This window comes from Pollicipes pollicipes, unplaced genomic scaffold (assembly GCF_011947565.3).
Source record: "Pollicipes pollicipes isolate AB1234 unplaced genomic scaffold, Ppol_2.1 Scaffold_3447;HRSCAF=4054_pilon_pilon_pilon, whole genome shotgun sequence".
NCBI lineage: Eukaryota > Metazoa > Arthropoda > Thecostraca > Pollicipedomorpha > Pollicipedidae > Pollicipes > Pollicipes pollicipes.
The window spans coordinates 37113543-37136678 of record NW_023596297.1 but is presented as its reverse complement, the minus strand read 5'-3'; the positions used below and the strand labels follow the sequence as shown (position 1 = coordinate 37136678).

The 23136-nt window shown below is 56.9% G+C and overlaps 1 protein-coding gene across 1 annotated transcript in view; it reads left to right on the top strand.

Moving 5' to 3' along the window:
- Positions 1–21820, top strand: part of LOC119091280 (WD repeat-containing protein 19-like) — a 60810-nt gene extending 38990 nt beyond the window's left edge. Inside the window, 15 exon segments of the mRNA XM_037213973.1 lie at positions 315–406; positions 1041–1269; positions 2020–2171; positions 3949–4053; positions 14299–14404; positions 14796–14942; positions 16282–16448; positions 16803–16933; positions 17391–17494; positions 17905–18161; positions 18931–19127; positions 19686–19930; positions 19932–20012; positions 20014–20039; positions 21537–21820. Coding sequence (XP_037069868.1) covers positions 315–406; positions 1041–1269; positions 2020–2171; positions 3949–4053; positions 14299–14404; positions 14796–14942; positions 16282–16448; positions 16803–16933; positions 17391–17494; positions 17905–18161; positions 18931–19127; positions 19686–19930; positions 19932–20012; positions 20014–20039; positions 21537–21651 — 2154 coding nt within the window. The 3' untranslated portion in view covers positions 21652–21820.
- The last annotated feature ends 1316 nt before the right edge of the window (positions 21821–23136 follow it).

Below are 23136 nucleotides of genomic sequence, written 5' to 3'. Positions count from 1 at the left end.
AGTACGGGACCGTATGGTGTAGCTGCCAGCAGCCGCTGACTCCCCACTGTCACACCGGTGGCCGCTGATTCCCCGCTGTCACACCGGTAGCCGCTAACTCCCCGCTGTCGCTTCAGTGGCCGCTGGCTCCCCGCTGTCATGCTGATGGCCGCTGCGTCCCCGCTGTTACCCCGATGGCCGCCGCATCCACGCTGCCTCACCGGTGGCCGCTGCATCCCCGCTGTTACACCGATGGCCGCTGCGTCCCCACTGTTACATCGGTGGCCTAGGGCGCTGGCGGACCGGCTGTGACCGAGCTGTGCCATCTCAAACAGGTGTTGGCCAGTCACGAGATGGAGGCCAACACGAACCAGTACGAGGAGAAGGAGCTGGTCACCGCCATGAAGAAAAACGTTGCACTCCGAAGGTAGGCGACTGGCGGCAGCAGGCCGCCACAGACTGTCTGTCTCCCTCTGAAGGTAGGCGACTGGCACCAGTAGGCCGCCACAGACTGTCTGTCTCCCTCTGAAGGTAGGCGACTGGCACCAGTAGGCCGCCACAGACTGTCTGTCTCCCTCTGAAGGTAGGCGACTGGCACCAGTAGGCCGCCACAGACTGTCTGTCTCCCTCTGAAGGTAGGCGACTGGCACCAGTAGGCCGCCGCAGACTGTCTGTCTCCCTCTGAAGGTAGGCGACTGGCACCAGTAGGCCGCCACAGACTGTCTGTCTCCTTCCGAAGGTAGGCGACTGGCGCAGCAGGCCACCACAGACCGTCCGTCATGCGATGAACGAGATGCGCCATCCTCGCTCCACTGCGTGATGTGATGACTGACGATCATAGGCGTTCGGTGGTGGGCACCATGGAATCCTCACTCTCCGTCCATATTTCTTTACATGTTTGGTATTGTTTTCAGTCTTTTCTTCTTAATCAGAGGCACTAGTGATTGAGTTCATTGATTTGGTTTTCACTAGCGAGAAGCGCGACAGCCCTCGGCCTCCCGTGTTCCGTCGGGTGCGCGGTGGCTGAGCTCGGCGCTGACCGCGGCCCGGCCGGCCCGCAGGTACAAGGACGCCTGGACGGTGGCGCAGGCGCTGGACAAGCCGGAGGCCTGGCGCCAGCTGGCCGAGGCCTGCATGAAGGACCTGCAGATCGACATGGCCATGCGCGTCTACAGGCAGATGGGCGACGTTGGCATGCTCTGGTCCCTGGAGACGATCCGCGAGATCGAGGACATCAAGCTGCTGGCAGGATACGTGGCCATGTTCCTGGGCGACTTTGACGAGGCACAGGTGCTCGACTGCAACCGCACGTCCGCGCGCTGCACCCGCGGCACAGGGACGCCATTTCTGTCTGTGTGGCCTGTAGAGAATGATCTACTGCTTTTTAGCCATGGTGCTCAGCTCGCGCATGTGCAATGTTCTAACGCCGCGTGAATGCAGAACTTTCGTATCTTGCCTGAGCGGACAGGGACGGCTTGATCTTGATCCATGTGTGCTTAAAAGGTGTCTGACTTAGCAGCTTGACGAATTTAGAAAAGGTCTCAAGCTTGTTCACCTCTTATATCTGTGCGGTTGGATCTTGTCAAGGCTGCATTCATAAACTGGAATGTTTGACGTTCTTGGTATAGGGTTCAACGCGAGATGTGCACGCTGTTATTTACAGGTTCTCTACACTGCCTTTTTGACTTAGTTTTTTTGGTGCATACTTTTTGAGCTTCCCTTTGTGCTCATCCATGTCACGACGGGTTATGCACAGTCCTTCATCATGTCTCTTCCAGACTTGCTTCCTCTGATACTTTTACTGATTGCAAACCTTCAGCCTGACATCCACGGCTGTTAACATACTCTCTTTAGGCTGGCAACTACAGCTGTTCACAGACCTTCAGCCTGACATCCACGGCTGTTTACATACCCTCCTTAGCCCGACGTTCACGGCTGCTTAAAGGCCCTCAGCCTGACATGCACGGCAGTTCATAGACGCTCTTCCTGACATCCGCGGCTATTTGTTGACTTTTTCCTGACGTGTGCGACTGATTACAGACCTTCTTCCTGTCGTCGACTACCCCGGTGGCAGCACTGGAGATGCGTCGTGACCTTCTGCAGTGGGACATGGCGCTACAGCTGGCCAGTAAGCTGGCACCGGACCAGATACCGGACATCTCGCGGGAGTACGCTCACCAGCTGGAGTTCACGTGAGTCAGGCTGGCCGTGCTGTCGGCCGCACGGAGCAGGGGTCACTGGAAATGCCAGGGCCTCAGAGTCGTGGTTTGGAAAGATAGCTGTAGTTAATCGCATATTGACGGTGGATGCCGACCATCGTCGTTCTCCCCGTACTCTATCGGACCGATGGTGCATAAAAATATCACTAGCAAGGTTGGCAGTACTTACCCACGGACCTTTTATTAGCTTCGTCATGCCGACCCATTCGCTTGACCTCACTGTCTTAAGTGATGTCCCATAACGCGTGAAAGGTTGGTCTGCCAGTCACCGTGCATTGGCGGCCTGACGAAAAGACTGTGGACGTGGTTCAGGACCGACTGCCGGGCGGCCAGAACCGACACCCTTCCGTGTCCGAGGTCCGAGCTCCGCGCCCTTCTCCCCCCTCCCATCTGTGGGGCCGCCTGACCTCAACATTCGTCTCCGTGTGGCTTCGCCCTCCCCCCCTTCCCTTCCCCATGTGCGGCCGCCCAGAACCGACACCCATCCGTGGGCAAGGTTTAGGACCCCCCCCCCCCCTCCCGCCCGGAGCCGACACCCGTCCGTGGGCAAGGTTTAGGACCCCCCCCCCCCCTCCCGCCCGGAGCCGACACCCGTCCGTGGGCAAGGTTTAGGACCCCCCCCCCCCCCTCCCGCCCGGAGCCGACACCCGTCCGTGGGCAAGGTTTAGGACCACCTCCCCTCCCGCCCGGAGCCGACACCCGTCCGTGGTCGAGGTCTGGGACCACCTCCTCTCCCTCCCAGAGCCGACACCCGTCCGTGGTCGAGGTCTGGGACCCCCCCCCCCCTCCCGCCCGGACCCGACACCCGTCCGTGGTCGAGGTCTGGGACCACCTCCCCTCCCGCCCAGAGCCGACACCCGTCCGTGGCCGAGGTTTGGGACCACCTCCCCTCCCGCCCAGAGCCGACACCCGTCCGTGGTCGAGGTCTGGGACCCCCCCCCCCCTCCCGCCCGGACCCGACACCCGTCCGTGGTCGAGGTCTGGGACCACCTCCCCTCCCGCCCAGAACCGACACCCGTCCGTGGCCGAGGTTTGGGACCACCTCCCCTCCCGCCCAGAGCCGACACCCGTCCGTGGTCGAGGTCTGGGACCACCTCCCCTCCCGCCCGGACCCGACACCCGTCCGTGGTCGAGGTCTGGGACCACCTCCCCTCCCGCCCAGAGCCGACACCCGTCCGTGGCCGAGGTTTGGGACCACCTCCCCTCCCGCCCAGAGCCGACACCCGTCCGTGGTCGAGGTCTGGGACCAACTTCCCTCCCGCCCAGAGCCGACACCCGTGCGTGGCCGAGGTTTGGGACCACCTCCCCTCCCGCCCAGAGCCGACACCCGTCCTTGGTCGAGGTCTGGGACCACCTCCCCTCCCGCCCAGAGCCGACATCCGTCCGTGGCCGAGGTTTGGGACCACCCCCCCTCCCGCCCAGGGCCGACAGCCGTCCGTGGTCGAGGTTTGGGACCACCTCCCCTCCCGCCCAGAGCCGACACCCGTCCGTGGTCGAGGTCTGGAACCACCTCCCCTCCCGCCCGGAGCCGACACCCGTCCGTGGTCGAGGTCTGGGACCACCTCCCCTCCCGCTCGGAGCCGACACCTGTCCGTGGTCGAGGTCTGGGACCACCTCCCCTCCCTCCCAGAGCCGACACCCGTCCGTGACCGAGGTCTGGGACCACCTCCCCTCCGGCCTGGACCGACACCCGTCCGTGTTCAGGCTCCGTACCCAACCACGCTGCTTCATAACCCGTCGCTGTTCACAGCGGTGACTACCAGCAGGCGCTGCAGCACTACGAGCAGGGCCTGTCGCTGGCCGCCGAGGACGCCTCCGAGGAGCACAAGGCCCAGTGCACGGGCGGCATCGCCAGGTGGGTCGGTCGGTCGCCGGCTGTGACGGGCGGCATCGCCAGGTAGGTCGCTCGTTCGCCGGCTATGACGCCGGCCGGCGGCGCTGAGTTGAGCTGACGGCCGCCGCAGCCGAGGGTTACGGAGGAATGGCGCGGCACCATCAACTTCATGACGAGCGCAGGTGCGCCCTGGGGCTATGTATGTACGTGATTTTGCGGCCAGATGTGCGTGTACACTCACCGATTACTCCCGAAAACTTCATCTTGGGTTCCTTGGGTTCCATTGGGTTCCATTTTTCTATTGGGTTCTGCCGGCAGCCATTGTGTCGGACGGAAAAGGTCCCAAGAATTTGTTATGTCACGTGGTTGCAACAGGAGATTTAGACTCGAATTGCACTAGCAACCAATGTGGAGGTCGTGAGTCCGCTACCACGTGTCTCCGAAGTTTCATTTCGGAAGCCATACTCTATCAGGATGGTTGACTAGCATTGCTTCGGGAATATGGTAGGGAATTTTACCGTTCATTTGGTCGACCCATAAGCAAACTAAAATGACAATCAAGTTAAGAATTAAAGGAACGATCAATGGTGAGAAAGACTAAAACTATAACTGATAATATAACTGATATAACTGATAAACTATGTCCTGAATGTCATATGAGGACGATCGGAAGGACTGTCGATTATTGATCGCCATCTGTCTGGTTTTCCGTCGAGAAAATATACCGAGATGTGAGGGGGATACATGTGGCTGCGGTCAAGGTTCGCAAAATATCCCAGGCGGCCTGCCTTGCGGGGAACGCTACGCTTGAAAGAGCTACACAAGGGCCCAAATGACTATTAAATATTGTCTGCCGGACGTGGTTCGTCCTGTTAAATAAGATGGAAGCAATGCGGTTAATGGTTGGGCAGTACGTTCCCAAAGAAGGGTTCAAATTCCCATCCCAAAAAACTGGAGAATGACATTACTGTGGCCTGGCATTAAATCAGATACCTGCCGAAACTGATGTGTTGCTAGCTAAAAACGAAATCTGGCCAGATAATGAAACAAACTGCTTCAAAAAAGCAGTAGCATTGACGTCTCTCATCACAGCATATTCTAAGAACTGCACAGCTCACTCACACACCGTAAAGTCTTCGTGCGCGCAACTGACCCATAAAGACCACGCTGACACAAACATTGAAAACTCAAGTAAAATCATGTAAATAAACACCGAAAGAAAATATGCCAGTTTATCGGTGCTTAGTCCGCTGCAATCTCAGAACTAACACAGTCAGGCAATCATGACGCAATCGATTATCCGCATTTGATTACGATAGGACGTCGTGCGTATCACCAACGCTCGCGGACAATGAGTGCGTCAACGCTTGTCTCGGTTGGTTTAGATTTTCTTCCTCGCAGCCAGGGCAGAGTGACGTCACCGCGGGACACCACATTCCGGTAATGCTGCAATGTCGGAGGAGTAGTTCTATCCCTTGATACTCCCTTGGTCGGGAGTATGTAATATGCCAAAAGAGAATATTCGGTACCATCGCGCCACGCTGTGCGTGATGTTACAGCCAACCAATGTACTGAGCGAGAGCTTTTGGTGGCTGCCACGGTTTGGAGATGTCGACCTTGCGACATTTAACAGAGCTGATATTTCTCACGCCAAAAAGCAGCTTTCAGCCTCGAGGAATCCCATGTGTCACAAGTTACTACTTCTGATATATTGTGATTAAAATAACCGCATTATTTGCACTTTCTTTCCGCCGCAGCACTAAAAACTAGCCCACCGTCATAATCGGATTTACTGATGTGTGAAACTCGGCCGTGTTAGACTGTGTAAAGGCCTTATTCCGCGGAGACATGGATGGGAAAAAATGCCACAACCTGTTGTCAGTAACTAAAAGCATCCATCTTTGGTTTGCCCAATCCTTCTAAAAAGGGTGTGGGGATATTTGAATATCGCTTTGTGTGCTTCAATCTGGTCCTCCCAGCACAGATCCACATACGAAGGTCAAACATGCCCGCTTCAGTGTTACCGCTGACACGTATGCTTATATGAAGTGTATGTGTAGCTTGGAGTTGCCTTGCGGACACCGGCACCGGTGGGAACATGAGTGCAATGAGTGGTGTCGGAAGACCGGGAGGAACATCCCGATCTCGGACGAGTCCCGTTTGCGTCTATGCCCTCTGCACCGGTCCGTGATTCATGAGACCGGCAGCTTCAGATCCCGCGTGCTGCGAATTAAAAATCAAACTGGTTTATCAAGACATCTGGTGTCAGGTGTTGCGAGCTTAACGCCCCGTGAAATATATGAAGAAATGCACTTTAATTTCCGAAATTTAAGTTATACTGAAGATTTCAAATTTTTCTGATCCTCGTTCAGTTCAAGTAACTTGGTAACCAGGAGGGCTTAGGTCAGTCTCTGTACTGCAATGCTTCTGACACGTGCAGTGTAATCCATGGCTTGTCCTACCTGACGCTGTGCTGCAGGCGCTCGGGAAGAAGGGCGGCCATGGGGGAGCGCTACTCATGCGCTCCCGATGGCGCGTGCGCCAGCGTTCTCGTCGCTTTGCACTATGGAACACTGCGCTTGTCTCCATACACAATATCCATAGACCACTTTTCTGTCCATATTATTGTGTTCGACAGCACTTAACAATCAAGGCAACACGCTGTGCAGAGGCTTGAAACGGTGGTCGATGATGAGTTGGCTATACTTTGTTCATGCCATAACAATTGATAAAGGATAACTAAAAATATATGCATAAGCTATGTTCTTTTTAGCTGGGAGTACTGTGGTCGTGCGATGTTGTTTTCTCTGATGTTCGATCTTCGGTGTTATTGAACTCAGTGACTCCTCCATTTTTAACGGGGCAGAACTGCTGTCTGCTGTGCAGCTGGACGATACTGCTCTCCAGGTTATGCGTTAACCTAGTGTCGTCCACCGAAATTCGAATCCGGATCTCCGGATTACCTGTTCAGTATGCTAGCTGTTCCAGCACGTGAGGCCCTGTGTAAGTCAGAGTCGCTGAAAAACAACATCGCATGAGCATGATGTTCCCAGATAGAAAATCATCCGTCATGTCTCTACCTGCTTGTGGGCAACTGCGATAAATAACATCTTCACTGGTGGTAAAATGCGGCGATTAGATTGAGTTCTTCCATGCCGTTACGGTTATCATACTAGACTGGCATTTCAGAGGTCCGGGCTCTAATCTCGGTGGACGGAGCAGATTTTTGCATTTTCTGGCCAGCGATATGGCAAAGGTGCATAACGGCCAGGCAATTTTGGTCCACCATAGCTGAAGTCACCGAAGAAATCAACCTGGACGAACCAAAGCGCTTCGCTGTACGCTGCGCATTCACCGCGAGGCAGTCAGTGGCCACCAGTGACAGTAAGCCGCGGGCTATCAATCAGTCCTTGTCATAAAAGTTGACCATGACACACAAGAATCTTCCAGTGACTTCCTGCGCCTAACTGTGTCACTGTGTCACACGCCAGCATTGCACGCCACGCACTGCCGTCTCGTAATGCACGCACTGACAACAGAAAACGCCCTCTCCCCGTCCCATCTTGGTGCAATGCACGCGCTGACTGCACGGCATGTCCCCTCCCCCTCTTGGCGCAATGCAAGCACTGACAACACACAACGTCCCCCCTTCCCGTCTTGGTGCAATGCACGCGCTGACTGCACGGCATGCCGTCCGGTCCGCCTCCACTTCCGCTTGCTCGGTGTGTCTGCTCAGTATGCCTCCCAGTCCGGAGCCGGACGCCGCCGGCCTGCGCGTCGCCGTCCCGTGCTGTAGTGGCGGCTGCGAACGGTCGCCGGCCACGCTAGCCTGGCCGGAAAGCGTCCAGCGCCGGGATGCCGAGCCGGAAGTCGGGCAGGAACTGCTGCATGCCGCCGGGGAAGTAGCGGTTCATGTTGTTGAACACGTTGATGAAGCCGTCGCGGTCGGTGGGGCAGCGGCGGTAGCGCTGGGCGCAGTACTCACGCGACTCATGCATGCCACCCATGAGCAGCGCGTGACTGTACGGGTAAAACGAGTATGGCTGCGCCATGGTGTCCAACGCCCTGAAACCCAGACCGGTTCGAGGTCACCGGCCAGCCCAAGATGATGATGGCCAGCGTCCTGCCATCGCGTGCAGAAGCAGGCCGAGCACCATCCCGTTCTGGACCTCTAAGCGGGCCATGGACGCCATCCAGCGCTGGACCTCTAAGCGGGCCACGGGCGTCACCCAGTCCTGAACCTCTCTAAGCGTGACACGAGCTCAACCCAGCGCTGGACCTCTAAGCTGGCCACGCCTGCCATCCAGCCCTGGACCTCAACATAAACGTGCAAGCCAGTTCGCCGACAGCAAGACAGCGTCAGGGTGCTCGTCGTCCACGGGGCGAGCGGTCTCACATGAAATTGGGGCCATGCATTTGACAGCTCTAAAAAGCAGACGTCAGGCGGGAATGGTGTCACGTGTCATAACTAATGTGTTCCATAACATCATTGCAATTAACCCACACCTTCAGTGTGCCTCGTTGATTGATGTTCGTTTCTTATGCCCTGAGGCCTGTATGGCTTTTTCGATGAATTATGTGAAACGGGAATGCTAACAGCATCGCAAAAGCATTCGCTGTGGCTGAAGCCTCCATCGTCTCTTTCCATTCTGAGCCCACCGACGAGGCTGTCGCGCTGATGCCGCCAGCCTTGGCGGGCATGGAATGTATCTGTTATGAAAGCTGTCGGCTTGCAGCGTAGTCTAAAGCTAAATGAGCTTCCAAGAGGAGGGCGCAGTTCACGTGGAGCGTGCATCTGCACTACGATAGCCAACAGTTGATAGACGGGCAAACATCGTCGCGGCTCGCAGGACAGATGACCGAAGGCCTCGCACTGCGCATTATGTATGGCAGTCTTGCCATGCGGGAACTACCAGGCGTGCAGGCACGGCACTGCTCTTTGCTTGTCTGCCGGCGCCATGGTTGCCGTATCACGGATGGAATCTCGGCAAAGCAGAGTTAGCACTGCTGCTTACCCTAGGAAGCTGTTGACCACCTGTGTGAAGCGTTTGTGCCTGCTGTGTGGGCGTTCGGCGGCGGCTGGCGGCGCCGGCAGGCTGCGGCCGGCGCGGCGCGGTCGCCCGGCTCTGTCCTGCGCCCGGCGCCGCTCGGCGCGGCCGGCCGGCCCGCTCGGGTTGAACACGCTGAAGGGCCGCTGCTGGCCGGGCCGCTGCTGGCCAGGCGGCTGCTGGCCAGGCAGCTGCTGGCCAGGTAGCTGCTGGCCAGGCAGCGCCGACGCCGCCGGAGCAGCCACGCCGGCCGCCGCTGGGCTGGGCGGGTCTGGCTCCAGCGCGCTGGCGACGGCCGTGCACAGCATGCGCGGCACGCACTCGAGCCGATCCATCTGGCTGAGCCGCTGCACCATTGCGGCCGTCTGCACCACCGACTCGTCGCTGCGACGGACGTGGCCGGGACGGGAAAGTCAGAGGTGTCGGGCCAGCTGGGCTCGTTCGTTTGGCAAGCGTGAGCACAGGCCGTCTGTCTCTGTTCAAGCCTTCTGCCGGGCTACGCATATCATGCTTTCTTTATCCGCCCGTTGTAATCATTGTTTGCATCTAATCGTGCTCCAAATCTACTCAAATCCAATTATTCTCGCAACATCATCATTTCTGCACATGGCTTTCCATTTCTGACATTCAGGACGCATTACAGAGAAATAACATCGCCAACAAAATAGCTGAATGCGTATGGTAAGGCAAATCATGAAACGATTCGCGCGAAGAGCTGCAGAGTATGTATATGCTCACTTGGCATTGGGCCCCAGCAAGAGAGACCCCAGCGAGGAGACGTCCATGGTGCGGGCGTGGATGCGCCGGTCTGACCTGGCGAACCGTCGGCCGCCCAGCCTGGCCTGCAGCAGCTCTCGCTGGCCTGTCGGCAGCGGTCCATAGTTTCTGCCCCTTGTATGTTTGCCGCAGCGAGCCAGCCGGGTGACGCTACAGCTCACGGCGTGCTGGGAGATGGTGCGTCCACGGAGCACCGTTAGAAGCTGCGCCAGTGATCTGCTAATCGTCACTGCGAATCAGTCTTGGATTCGGCCCCATTCACTTTGGTTCTGGATGGGAATCGATTACCCTTAAGAAATCTCATCTCCGCTTGTGAATGATCCATTGGTTAGGTGCTAGATGGTCGTAAAGCATAGGTTGTTCACTTCGCGCACAGAAACATAACCACAGGAACAGCACATTTCATTCGATGAACTGTTTCAGCCACTTTGGCATCTTTCTTGAAGACATGACGTTACGATACATATATATATATATATATATATATATATATATATATATATATATATATACAGCTTTTGTAACGTTTATTACACAAACCTTTTGACGAATGATGTACCGCAAAGATGTGTTTAAAATATATCATTCTGTATTGTGTTAATGTATGTGTGTTCTGTATTACAAAACTCACAGAATTTTGATTTGAAGTGGCCGCTCCGACGGCTACTAAACTGGTAGAACCGCCGGAGCGGCTATTTCAAAAAGAAATTCTGGGCTACTCGGAAGGATTTTGAGAAAAATGGGTGGCATTATGGATCAAATCGGACGAGTCTGCTCTAACAATGAGTGAAAATAAAAATATCATACCTGCATATGAATGTAAAGTAAACAAGATTGGGTGCTTAATTTTCAAAATGCCGTCATTTTATATATCTTGGAAACGCGTTAGTTATCAGACACCTGAGGCGTCTTGTGTGCTGCTAGGTTTCACACTTACCGGTGCGGTGTGGGGGTCTTATCTATACGAGTGCATTTTTTGGGAGGGCTTAACTCTACCCCTTAGCCCTGAATAATACATCATATATATTTGAGCCAGCTCTGCACTGCGAGGATATCAATAGCTCTGGAAAATTTACATGGTCGACGCAGACCTGCCAGACCATCCACAGGGGATGACTCAATGAGTTCAGTAAAAGTTAAAGACAGTTGTCAAAGTGTCACACTTTTTTAAAGCAAGCCTATCGGGTGTGCAATTGGTGCATGCCATGGCTGGATCCGGCCGCGGTGCACAGCCAACCTCACCTGTATTCTGCCATGCCATGCCTGGAGCTGGCCGCGGCGCACAGCCAGCCTCACCTGTATTCTGGGCGAGAAATACGTCCACCAGTCGGTCGACACTGTCGTAGGCGGCGGCCACAGAGAGCATGGCCAGGAGGGCGACCGTTGTGCCAAACTGCTCACAAGGCGCGGCTGGTCAGCGGCGACGGCGGCACAGACACCCATGACAGTCACAGCCGTGCGTGACGAACAGCATCACATCACGCGGCTGGTCAGCGGCGACGGCGGCACAGACACCCATGACAGTCACAGCCGTGCGTGACGAACAGCATCACATCACGCGGCTGGTCAGTGGCGACGGCGGCGCAGACACCCATGACAGTCACAGCCGTGCGTGACGAACAGCATCACATCACGCGGCTGGTCAGCGGCGCCGGCGGCACCAACAGACACCCATGGCAGTCACAGCCGTGCGTAATGAACAGCATCACATCGCGCGCAACGTCGTGAGCGCAAATGAAGGGTGGATAGCATGGCTTCATGAAATTTCCCATGGCACGCCTTTTTATATTTGATGCCTATCAACATGTGATCCTTCGCATATCATACATTTCGTCAATATCTATGATTGGAGGCTTGCGTAGCCGAAGTCCTCAGCAAAGGATGTCTCCCAGGTTTGAGCAATTGGTATCCCATCTCTCGTGCCTGGAGTCCTCAGTCGTTTGGTTGAAATATTTTGTTTTGATATGCAAATTATTGACATAGGCAAATGTCGATCAGTGGGGACAGGTATGGTACGGTTCCTGTCAGCTATCAGTTTATAATGCATTGGCACTTGACCTACCTGCCCACGCATGTCCCGTCTCGGCCTGTTGTGTATCCGGCTGGTGTGACGTTGGGCGCTCGGCTGCCGGCTGCCGCTCTGCTGGCTCCGGCCGCCGCCGATGCAGGGGTGCGTCGCTTCGCCGTGTCTCTACCGACTGCAGAGCCGACCCGCTGACCGGGTCGCCCGCTGCCGCATCCGGCTTCGTCACCGCTTTCTCCCGAGCTGCCCACGAACGGGCGTCGTCTCCGCCCCCGTCCCCGCTCCCGCCTGACTCCCAGTCCGTCCGCGACCCCTGCCTCGCTGCGGCTCCTACCTGGCTTCCGTCTCGGCCGCCATCTGGCTCCCTTCTCGGCCGCCGCCCAGCAGGCCATCTCTCGCTGACATGGTGCGGAAACGCGAGTTTGGGGTGCGCTGAGCACGTGGGGGACCGCCGGCGCCCGACCGGCCGACCCGTCCAGGCTGGTCGGCGGTGAAAGTGAGCCTCACTGTGCGTCTCCGGCGCCTGCCGCCCACGCCGGCCGGTCGCGGTGGTGACGTCACTACGGAGGTGTTGGACGGCTCTGTCGCCTTTGAGCAGCTATGCTTCTGAGCCCTTTGCACGTTCAAAGCGGGGGCAGGACCGCTCTTTTTGCACCGGTTTTAGCTGTCTGGAACATGTCTTGCGACACATTCAACAAGGCAGCACGTTCTGACCAGATCCGCTCCAAGAAATCGAATATCGCCCACACATGCTTTTGACGAAAGCGACTTGGTTTTGCAAGTAGCTGCTCCTGCTGATACTTATTAACCAGGTATTGTCTATACCAAAGAGACGAGGAACAACACTTAGATTTTCACGTTAAGACATGCATTATTACATTTACAGTACATGCATTACATGTGCTAAAATATATATATATATTTTAAATATCTCGTTTCACATCGCTAAAATGCTAGTATCGCCCGGAACGTGAGTGGTACCCGTAACATTGGAGGTGATCGGCGCCACAGCCTCCCACACCGGTCGCCGCGGAGGACATCAAAACACAGGCAGCAAGGAACTCCAGTCCTGAGTCCCCCGCAGCTGTACAAACACTCAGCCACCGGAACGCGGCGTGTGGTTAGAAGCAGAAGAACACAAGGGGCCTTTTTAGCGTCCTCAGCAGCCTTGAAAGTGTGTAGTTATCCTCAACTTGCTCCACTTGAAATTATTTGCTGTCGGTGTCGCTTACCTGCCACTCACGAAGCTAACTTTATCCGCTCGCTCGTCCACATATTGCTCAACGAACAGACGTGCCCGGACGAACTCGGGGCATTTCTTGTTCTTACCGATGGCCGCGAACGTACTGCAAACAAACAGTCGAGCATCAGTCACTAGCTTACGCTCACTTGCGGGACAAAACCTTCCTATTGACAGCACCCAATGGTATACCAACGTAGTGAGCCACCACACAAATGCCACCTAATACCTGCTGCTTGCGTTGTGGAGCTCGTGATTAAGTGAAATGATGAGACGGATATGGACAGGCGAATTCACATTTTGCCTGGGTACGACACGGAAGACTGTCAGGAAGAAGCGTGAACAAATTTGTCGACAGCTGCTGTCGACGAATAAATGCTTACTGTTGTTACTCATTGCTGCAATGAACAATAGCGCCAAACATTTATCTAAGTCGTGGGGAAGGCTTTCTGCCTGGGGAAACCTGTATCCACTGGAGTGTTTCACCAATGTGGAGATTACAACCGACATAGCCATACTTCAGAAAACTGCGAAATCTCTTCAACGACGTCGACACAAGGCGACAAGACGCCTTTGAAAGAAGCATTCCGTAATCAGTTTAATGAATCAACCAGTAATGCAACAATCTTGCCCTATTTTCGTACAGGCGGATGGTTGGGTTTCCGCCATTCATGCCATAGTGGAATCTAGGATGTGTATCTTTCAAACTAAGTCTGGTGCGGCTGCACCTTATTCAGTGAGACAAGTCACGTGCGGTGAGACGCTTGCCGTTGAATCTTTTCCGTAAGTTTTCCTTGCTAGTTTTTTAGGGGACAGTTCCGCCAATTTGTCTTGAAATGAAATGATAATCACTAGCAGCTCCTGCAGTCAAGAATACAGGAGCACCCGCTTGTGCACAGACATCTATTTTTACCTTATGTGATCTGACCGGGCGGCTTGGCGTGGACATTTGGGCATGTTCTGAGCTAAGCGTACGTTGCTGGGCTGCATGCCTGGGAGTGCAGTGACTTCGTCACCCACGCCGGCGCGGTGCCGTGCTGTTCTCCAGTCGCACGGTGCGGCCACACACGTCTGCTCCCCCCGGGGACTTGGCTCGGGTTTAACACGCGCTCAGTTGGGGCGGTACCGTGCAGCTGCTCCACTGATGTTCGGCTCTTTGATTTGGGCCTGTTCCCCAGATGTTCTATCCGCTGCGGAGACATTCGGAAAGGCGTGCAACTGGCTACTAATTCGCCCAGCAAACTCCTGAAGAAAGAATGTGCCGAAATACTGGAAGGCATGAAGGTTGGTGTTAACAACTCCCTTCCCCGCCAGTATGCCCAACTCACCCATCGTGAGAGGATCCTCATCTGGTTAAAGGCTAGGAAGAAATGGCGAGGAGGCGCCCTTGGACGTAGATATTAATAATGACATTTAACTTAAGGTAAATGCACCATCCTGTGATCATTCCAAAACATTGTGTTCGTACTGGCTGCTTGGCATCGATAACAATCTGAATATAATATTCATAATATTTGGCTGCTCGGTTGATGCTGGACTACGTTTCCGGTGTTGTGATGCTCACCAACAAGGCGGCGGACTCCCAACAGCCAACCCAATGACTTCCTGTCTAAGTCACTATGTGGTGCGTGAGCGCTGGTCTTTCGAAAACGGCCCGCCCGGCTCTGACCCGCAGCAATACAACGAGGCGGCCGTGCTGTTCGAGAAGGGCGCGCTGTACGACCGGGCGGCGCAGATGTACATCAAGCTAAAGAACTGGAACAAGGTGGCCGAGCTGCTGCCACAAGTTCAGAGTCTCAAGATACACTCACAGTATGCCAAGGTAGGGTCCAACGGCTCGGCTTCGTACGAGCAATATATGCTTTCAGTTCGCCGAGGTGTGCACTAGCGTGCAAAGCGACCTAATAAAATGGCCAGAGAATGATAACGTGTCGCGACGCTGACACACAGCTCTTGGCACTAAGTTAACAACCCACACCCTTGCGGTATAAGTCAAGCAGGATCTATTGTGGGAAGGTAAATTGATTCGAGACTGACAAAGGCAATGCTTAGACAGTTTTGCAACGTCTTTTGCTGGGAAGGGACATCGGAATACTGTCACACTCGAACCGCCAGCCGCGCATCCATAATTCAAATTTTCTACCACCGGGCTACTAGGCCCTGCGCGAGAAGCGAGTTGGTATGACTGTCCAGTTTTGTTTTAACTGAGAAGTCCAACGTTTCTATTTTGCTATAATGCGAGTTGCCGTGCCGTGTACCACATACTGGTTTCAGTCTCCTTAGGTTGGGTGGCGAGGGAGCCAGGGGGCATTAACACGCCGGTGCGTGGGAATCGGCGCTGACCGTGCGTCGCGCTGACCGTGCGTCCGCAGCGTCGTGCGGCTCGGCGCACGCGCGTCCCTCGTCACGTGAGACGGCAGCACGCTGCGGCGTCGCCGGGATTTCCGGGCAGAGGAGCAAGCCGGAACGGTTTCACCAACATATCCCCATTGTCTTGGGTATTGCGTAAATGCTTGAGTTTTGCGGGTCTTATTTTTAGGATGAAGAGTGGAGGGGAGGGTGGGGGGGGGGGGGGGGGGGCTGTCCGGCTGCCCCCGTTGCGACACCTCAGCCTGTGCGACTGAGCCTGAACATTACGCTACATCTGACTAACGTGCTCTGCATCCCTCTGGCCTAACGTAAGGCTGCTGGTGCTCCCAGTGTCACCCGGGCATGTAGACACATGACTGTCCAGTTTCGCCACATTGGACCATGCAGCAGGTATGTATGGTCCACTGCGGTGACCTGGCAGCGGTTCACTGCGCGAGCTCCGTGCATTCGTCTGGGAGCGTGTGTTTGAGGGCGAGGGGGTCTACGGTATCTTACCACTTGCTGTTTTTCTACCTAGTCCCATAGCTCTGCAATGGTCTCCAAGACCGAAAGAACTATGGCGGAGCCAAAGCCATGCCAAACTAACTTCCACGATATTTACAAAACACCACATCAGAGCCCAGCAGGACGAACGGCCGAGGCCAGCGACTACCGATTGCACCTTTCGCCAGTCCTGTGCGGACATGGCATCCACCCCTGAGAGGACGTGACATGACGTGACATGACGTGACGTGACGTGGCGTGACGTGACGTGACGTGACGTGACGTGACGGCGGTCGGCCGGCCGGCAGGCGCGCGAGGCCGAGGGCAAGTACAAGGAGGCGCTGGCCGCCTACGAGACGGCGCGCGAATACGACAGCATGGTGCGCATCCTGCTGGACCACCTCAACAACCCGCAGCAGGCCGTCGCCGTCGTGCAGGAGTCCAAGAGCGTGGAGGGCGCCCGTCTGGTGGCCAAGTGAGTGTGGTGGCCGCGCCCGCCGCCGGCGTCGCCCCCCCCCCCCCCCCACACACACACAGTGTGCTCTGCCGCTTCTGAGCGGACTATGTGGTCGTGAGAGAATCATTTGTATCCGCATGTAGCCTGCCGGGCGCTGAGTGTAATCTCTCAGACCGTTGATGACTACCACGCTGCACACGCTCATACTTAATGCGCTCCGTGCAGTCTTTGTACGCTAAGGTCTCCATGTTTTATTTTTACCCAAACGTTTTTGGGCCGATGCTTTTCTTGAAGATCCTCATTCGTTGTGTGGTCGATTCTAATAGTTCTTGTCGTTTTCACTTAACTCGTGTTTTTGCTCGCGGTAATCAGATTCTTCATGAAGATGGGCGACTTTGCTTCGGCCATTCAGTTTTTGGTTATGTCCAAGTGCATCGAGGAGGCGTTTAACCTGGCTCAGAAGCACGGCAAAATGGACACCTTCGCCGACATCATCGGAAATGGTCAGCAGTGTACCTCCCTCAGGGCTTCTGTATTGTTCATAATATTTCTTAGCTCCGTCCATGCGATCGACAGCGGGATAGTACTTGTAACACGCCAGCTATACGGCAGCCTTTTTATTCCCAGTATTTGGGCCCGGTTTCTCTTATTACGTGCTTACCTCAACAGATGTTTGTTAGCACGGCACAGTCGCGTTTACCTAAAATTTTTCGGGTTCATATCGGTGCTACGGTGTTATGGTGTTATCGGTGTTATATCTTACAAAAGCGAAGTTCCGCAAGCGAATGCCAATTATCAGAAAGGTTGTGTCGTCGTGAGAACCTGAGCGATGTTGGGTACCGCCGATGGGTACCGACTGCGATTCAGCCGGGTGATGTGGTGCATGAGACGATCCGTCGCACCCTCCGGAGATGCCTGCCGGGCCGCTGGGCTAACTGTATGCCTATGGCTCGGCTGCAGACGGCCGTCCAGAGGACTACCGCAGCATGGCGCTGCACTACGAGAATTCCATGAACTACTTCCTGGCTGGCAAGTTCCATCACATGTCCGGAGACTCGACCAAGGTACGGCCGCCGCAGGGCGTGCGCCGTCGGTGCGCTCTGGAGCCGCAGCCGTCCGTCACGGCGTCAGCGTGCTCTGAAGCCGCAGCCGTCCGTCACGGCGTCAGCGTGCTCTGGAGCCGCAGCCGTCCGTCACGGCGTCAGCGTGCTCTGAAGCCGCAGCCGTCCGTCACGGCGTCAGCGTGTTCTGGAGCCGCAGCCGTCCGTCACGGCGTCGGTGCGCTCTGGAGCCGCAGCCGTCCGTCACGGCTGTGGTGCAGCGCGCCGCCGCCTCGCCGCTGGGCTGGTGCGCCACGTGCGCCGGTGCGGCCGCGGCACTCACCCGTCGCCATCTCTCGCCGTGAGCGGCCGTCTCCTGCCGACGCCGACTGTCGACCGCCTTAACGCCGCTCTTCTTTCTCCTCTCTCGACAGGCGATCAAGCTGCTGCTGAAGGCGGCCCAGGGCGCCCAGGAGGCCGACGCCATCATGTTGGCCATCGACGTGGTGGGCGAGGCCAACTCGGAGGGTTTGGCCAAGCAGGTGATTGACTTCCTGCTGGGCGAGCAGGACGGCGTGCCCAAGGACCCCAAGTACCTGTTCCGGCTGTACATGGCGCGCAAGATGTACCGCGAGTCGGCCAAGACGGCCGTCATCATCGCCAAGGAGGAGCAGAAGGTTGGCTCGTACCGGTGAGCTGTGGCGGGGTATGTCTCCAGAGGGTCGACTCTCGTACCGGTGACGTGGGACGGGGCATGTCTCCAGAGGGTCGGCTCGTGCCGGTGAGGTGTGGCGGGTTATGTCTCAAGAGGGTCGACTTGCACTGGCGAGGTGGAGTGGGGTATGTCTCAAGAGGGTCGACTCGCACTGGTGGGGTGGAGTGGGGTATGCGTCCAGAGGGTCGGCTCGTACCGGTAAATTGGGGCGGAGTATGTGTCCAGAGGGTCGGCTCGTACCGGTGAGATGGAGTGGGGTATGTCTCCAGAGGGTCGGCTCGTACCGGTGAGGTGTGGCGGGGTCTGTTTCCAGAGGGTCGACTCGCACCGGTGAGTTGGGGCGGGGCATGTTTCCAGAGGGTCGACCCGCACTGGTGAGGTGGAGTGGGGTATGTCTCCAGAGGGTCGACCCGCACTGGTGAGGTAGAGCGGGGTATGTATCTGGACGGAACGGTGAGGATGTCGAGGAACTCTCTGCCCGAACACTGCAGTGGAGTCTGATGCACGCCCAGAGGAAGAGTCCTGCTTCCGGGGATTCTGCCAGACCGTTGATGGAATGCAGCTGGTGCTGGACTGTAAGTGCTTTTCAAGTGCGCTCTTTTTCGATGTTTGACTAATGTATGCTAATTTGTTTTGTGGCTGTAGCTTCTGTGAATCATTATTTCGCTTCCTTTCCACGCGACCTGTGGATGTGCCATTTGTATTGAGTGCCATGTGTTTCTTGCTATACGATATGTTCTTGCAGAAACGCCCACGACATGCTGCTAGGCATGTACCAGGAGCTTCGGAAGCACAAGATACGCGTGCCGAACGAGCTGGCGTCCAACATGATGATGCTGCACTCGTACATCCTGGCGCGGATCCACGTCAAGCGGAACGAGCACCTGATGGCGGCGCGCCTGCTTATCAGGGTCGCCAACAACATCTCCAAGTTCCCAGCCCGTGCGTCTTCTTGACGGCGGCACACCGCTGGCCTCCTGGGAGGGCATCGCCCGACGTTTGCAGCGGGGAGGGGGGTGGGGTGGGGTGGGGTGGGGTGGGGTGGGGTGGGGTGGGGTGGGGTGGTGGGGTGGGGTGGGGTGGGGTGGGGTGGAGTGGGGTGGGGTGGGTGGGGTGGGGTGGGGTGGGGTGGACCCGGTGTAGACCGAATCTTCGGGCCGGTATCGCCACCGCAGGGAGGGAGGGGGGGGGGGGGGGGTGGACCCTGTGTGGACCGAATCGTCGGCCGGTGTCGCCACCGCAGGCTTCCGAGGGGGATACTGCATGTGCCGTGTATTGGCAGCCGGCGTGCGGTATGGCTCACAGAGTCCAGGGGCCTAAGATTCGCTTAAGCTGACATTTCATTTGCCGTGGGCGTGGGCGACGGAGCGTGATTTCTGCTGGCCACCATTCTCCTCGATTTGGTGCGTCGCTGGCCGCGAGCCGCTGTCGAGTGTGTACTGCGCGCGGGCGGCGGCGGCGCGGCGACCCGCTGACCGATGTCCTTGCGTTGGCCGGCAGACACCGTGCCCATCCTGACTTCGACGGTGATCGAGTGCCAGCGCTCCGGTCTCAAGAAATCGTCGTTCCAGTTCGCCGCCACTCTAATGAAGCCCGAGTACCGGGACCAGGTGGATGCCAAATACCGCAAGAAGATCGAGGCGGTGGTGCGCAAGCCGGCCAAAACGGAGGAGGAGGAGTTCCCGGCCGCCTGTCCGTTCTGCGATAACATGATCGCGGAGACCGAGCTCAACTGCGACAAGTGCAAAGCACACGCTGCCCTACGCATCGCCCTCCGGCCGTCACGTAGTCAAAGACGACCTCACAGAGTGTCCGTTCTGCAACTTCCCCGGCCATCCGCTCGGAGCTGGCCAAGTGAGTACCGCGAACTGGCGGGGAGAGGAGGAGGGGGGGGGGGGGGGAGGGTGCTTGGACAGATACGGCCAGTGTCCTCGGCCGCGCAAACATCATTGGACGCATTGGACGGAGGTACCTTCACAGACACGTCTTGCTTGTTGACCCATGGAATTCTCGAGGCTGTCCGTGACCACGCTGGTCACGATAAGCCTGGTGTGTGACGCGTGATGAGTGCCTGCATGATGTATTCCTGTTTTGATTGAACAATGTCTGTTCCCCTCTTCCGTGTGCCTTCTCCATGCTTCGGTGTGGCCGGCGCAGCCGCTCGTCATCGGCTTCAATCCTGTCCCGTCACCGACCCGGGCGCTATGTCCGCGGATTTGGCGCGAGTATGACGCCATCCGCGCTCATGACTGCCCTGTCCCTGTCCCGGCCCGCCCGGCTGATGGGAGGGGGGGGGGGGCGCCCTGACCGTGCCACCACCCACCACTCTCCTGTCCCGGTCCGCCCTGCTGACGGGGGTCCTCCCGGCTGCTGAGTGTCCTACTCTGACCGTGTCACCACCCACCACTGTCCTGTCCCGGTCCTCTAGGTTGACGGGGGTCCTCCGGGCCGCTGACGGCCCTACCCTGACCGTGTCATCACCCACCACTGTCCTGTCCCGGTCCTCTAGGTTGACGGGGGTCCTCCGGGCCGCTGACGGCCCTACCCTGACCGTGTCATCACCCACCACTGTCCTGTCCCGGTCCTCTAGGTTGACGGGGGTCCTCCGGGCTGCTGACGGTCCTACCCTGACCGTGTCATCACCCACCACTGTCCTGTCCCGGTCCGCCCGACTGACTTGGGTCCCCCGGGCTGCTGAGGGTCCTACCCTGGCCGTGTCATCACCCACCACTGTCCTGTCCCGGTCCTCTAGGTTGACGGGGGTCCTCCGGGCTGCTGACGGTCCTACCCTGACCGTGTCATCACCCACCACTGTCCTGTCCCGGTCCTCTAGGTTGACGGGGGTCCTCCGGGCCGCTGACGGCCCTACCCTGGCCGTGTCACCACCCACCACTGTCCTGTCCCGGTCCGCCCGACTGACTTGGGTCCTCCGGGTTGCTGAGGGTCCTACCCTGGCCGTGTCATCACCCACCACTGTCCTGTCCCGGTCCGCCCGACTGACTTGGGTCCCCCGGGCTGCTGAGGGTCCTACCCTGGCCGTGTCACCACCCACCACTGTCCTGTCCCGGTCCTCTAGGTTGACTTGGGTCCCCCGGGCTGCTGAGGGTCCTACCCTGGCCGTGTCACCACCCACCACTGTCCTGTCCCGGTCCTCTAGGTTGACTTGGGTCCCCCGGGCTGCTGAGGGTCCTACCCTGGCCGTGTCACCACCCAGCACCGTCCCTGTCCCGGTCCGCCCGACTGACTTGGGTCCTCCGGGCCGCTGACGGCCCTACCCTGGCCGTGTCACCACCCAGCACCGTCCCTGTCCCGGTCGGCCCGACTGAGCTGACGGGAGCCGCTCTGTGGCAGGTTCGTCGAGTCGGACGACCCGTGCCCGATGTGCAACAAGGGTCCGATCGGCGCCGGCGAGCTGCGCATCTTCCCGGACGCGGCCGTGTTCCTGCCGCTGATGGGCGAGGAGTGAGCCGCCGGCCAGCACCCAGGCGCCTGGTCGGGCCGTGGCCGCCGCCGAAACGGCAGTGGTGCGGCAGCGGTCACCGCACGAGGCCGCGCCCGTCTACCGCCGAGTCACGCCATTGCTGCCCGTGTTATCTGTTGCGTTATGTTCACGTAATTTGCATTGCAATACACCACTGCTGCACTCGTGGCGTTGCCTGGTGCTATTTGATGCGATGCCGTGGATTGATTCCAATTAGAGATGCGTTGATTGCAGGCATCGACGCAGTACAATAGCAATGCACCATCATAGAATAGAGCAATACGAAAGTAATATGTCATCATGCAACCAATCAACAACATCAATCCATGGTACATGGTCCCATACAAGCCTCAGTCGAGTGAATTCCTGTAAATGTGAACAAGAATCTTTTGAGGTCCTGATTTTTTGACACTGTGTATTCTGAGTACTTTGCGGACAATAGTGCGCATCAGTTTACCGTGAGTCACTGGTAGAACGACCTGATTTGGTAAACAGTGGTCATATTGCAAAACTCCACTTTTCAATTTCAAGCTGTCTTCACTGTCGCTTGTGAACACGAACACAGTTCAGCGTTTGTAATCCAACCCAGTGTCACTTACCATAGGCCTTCTGGTTGGACCAGTAGCTATTTTATTGCAGAAAACCTGTTTGTTACCCCTATCCAGTCAGCTACGGACGCTGAAAACGAAGGTACAGGGGACTTAGGCCTCGCAAACGCACGTGCGATTAATCTTGGCATTGTCGCGATGTCTTGCAGCTGACTGTGGGTAAAGAATACTGACAAGCTTTTCCTCTGACTTCTGTCCAACACGCGGATGCTGTAAAACTCGCGCCGGTTTTGAAAGCTGTTTCGTGCCGGGCACAAATCGATGTTTGGCAGCGCTTCTGAGGAGTGGTCGGGCTTTCGCCCCGATACACTGTTGGGTGACGTCTGAGAAGGGATCGACGGAATCGATAATCTAATAACGATAGTCCCCGAGATGAAGTGGCCTGGGGGTTGGCCTGGGCGACGCAGTATCAAGGCAAGCTGGCTCAGCACGTGCTCTCTCTCTCTCTCTCCTCTCTCTCTCTCTCTCTCTCTCTCTATCTCTCTCTCTCTCTCCTCTCGTCTCTCTCTACATCTCCTCCTCCTCTCTCTCATCTCTCCTCTTCTCCTCTCTCTCTCTCACACTCACGCTCATCATCTCTCTCTCTCTCATCGTCTCTCTCTCTCGTCTCTCCTCCAGTCTCTCTCTACTCTCTCTCTCTCTCCTCTCTCATCTCAATCTAAACGTCTCCTAGTCTCTCTCTGTCTCTCTATTCCCCCCTCTCTCTCTCTCTCTCTCGCTCTCTCTCGCTCGGCGCACTGCGCACACGCACGCACACGCACACACACACACACACACACACATACACACACACACACACATCACAACACACACACACACACACACACACACAAAACCACACACACACACACACCCACACACA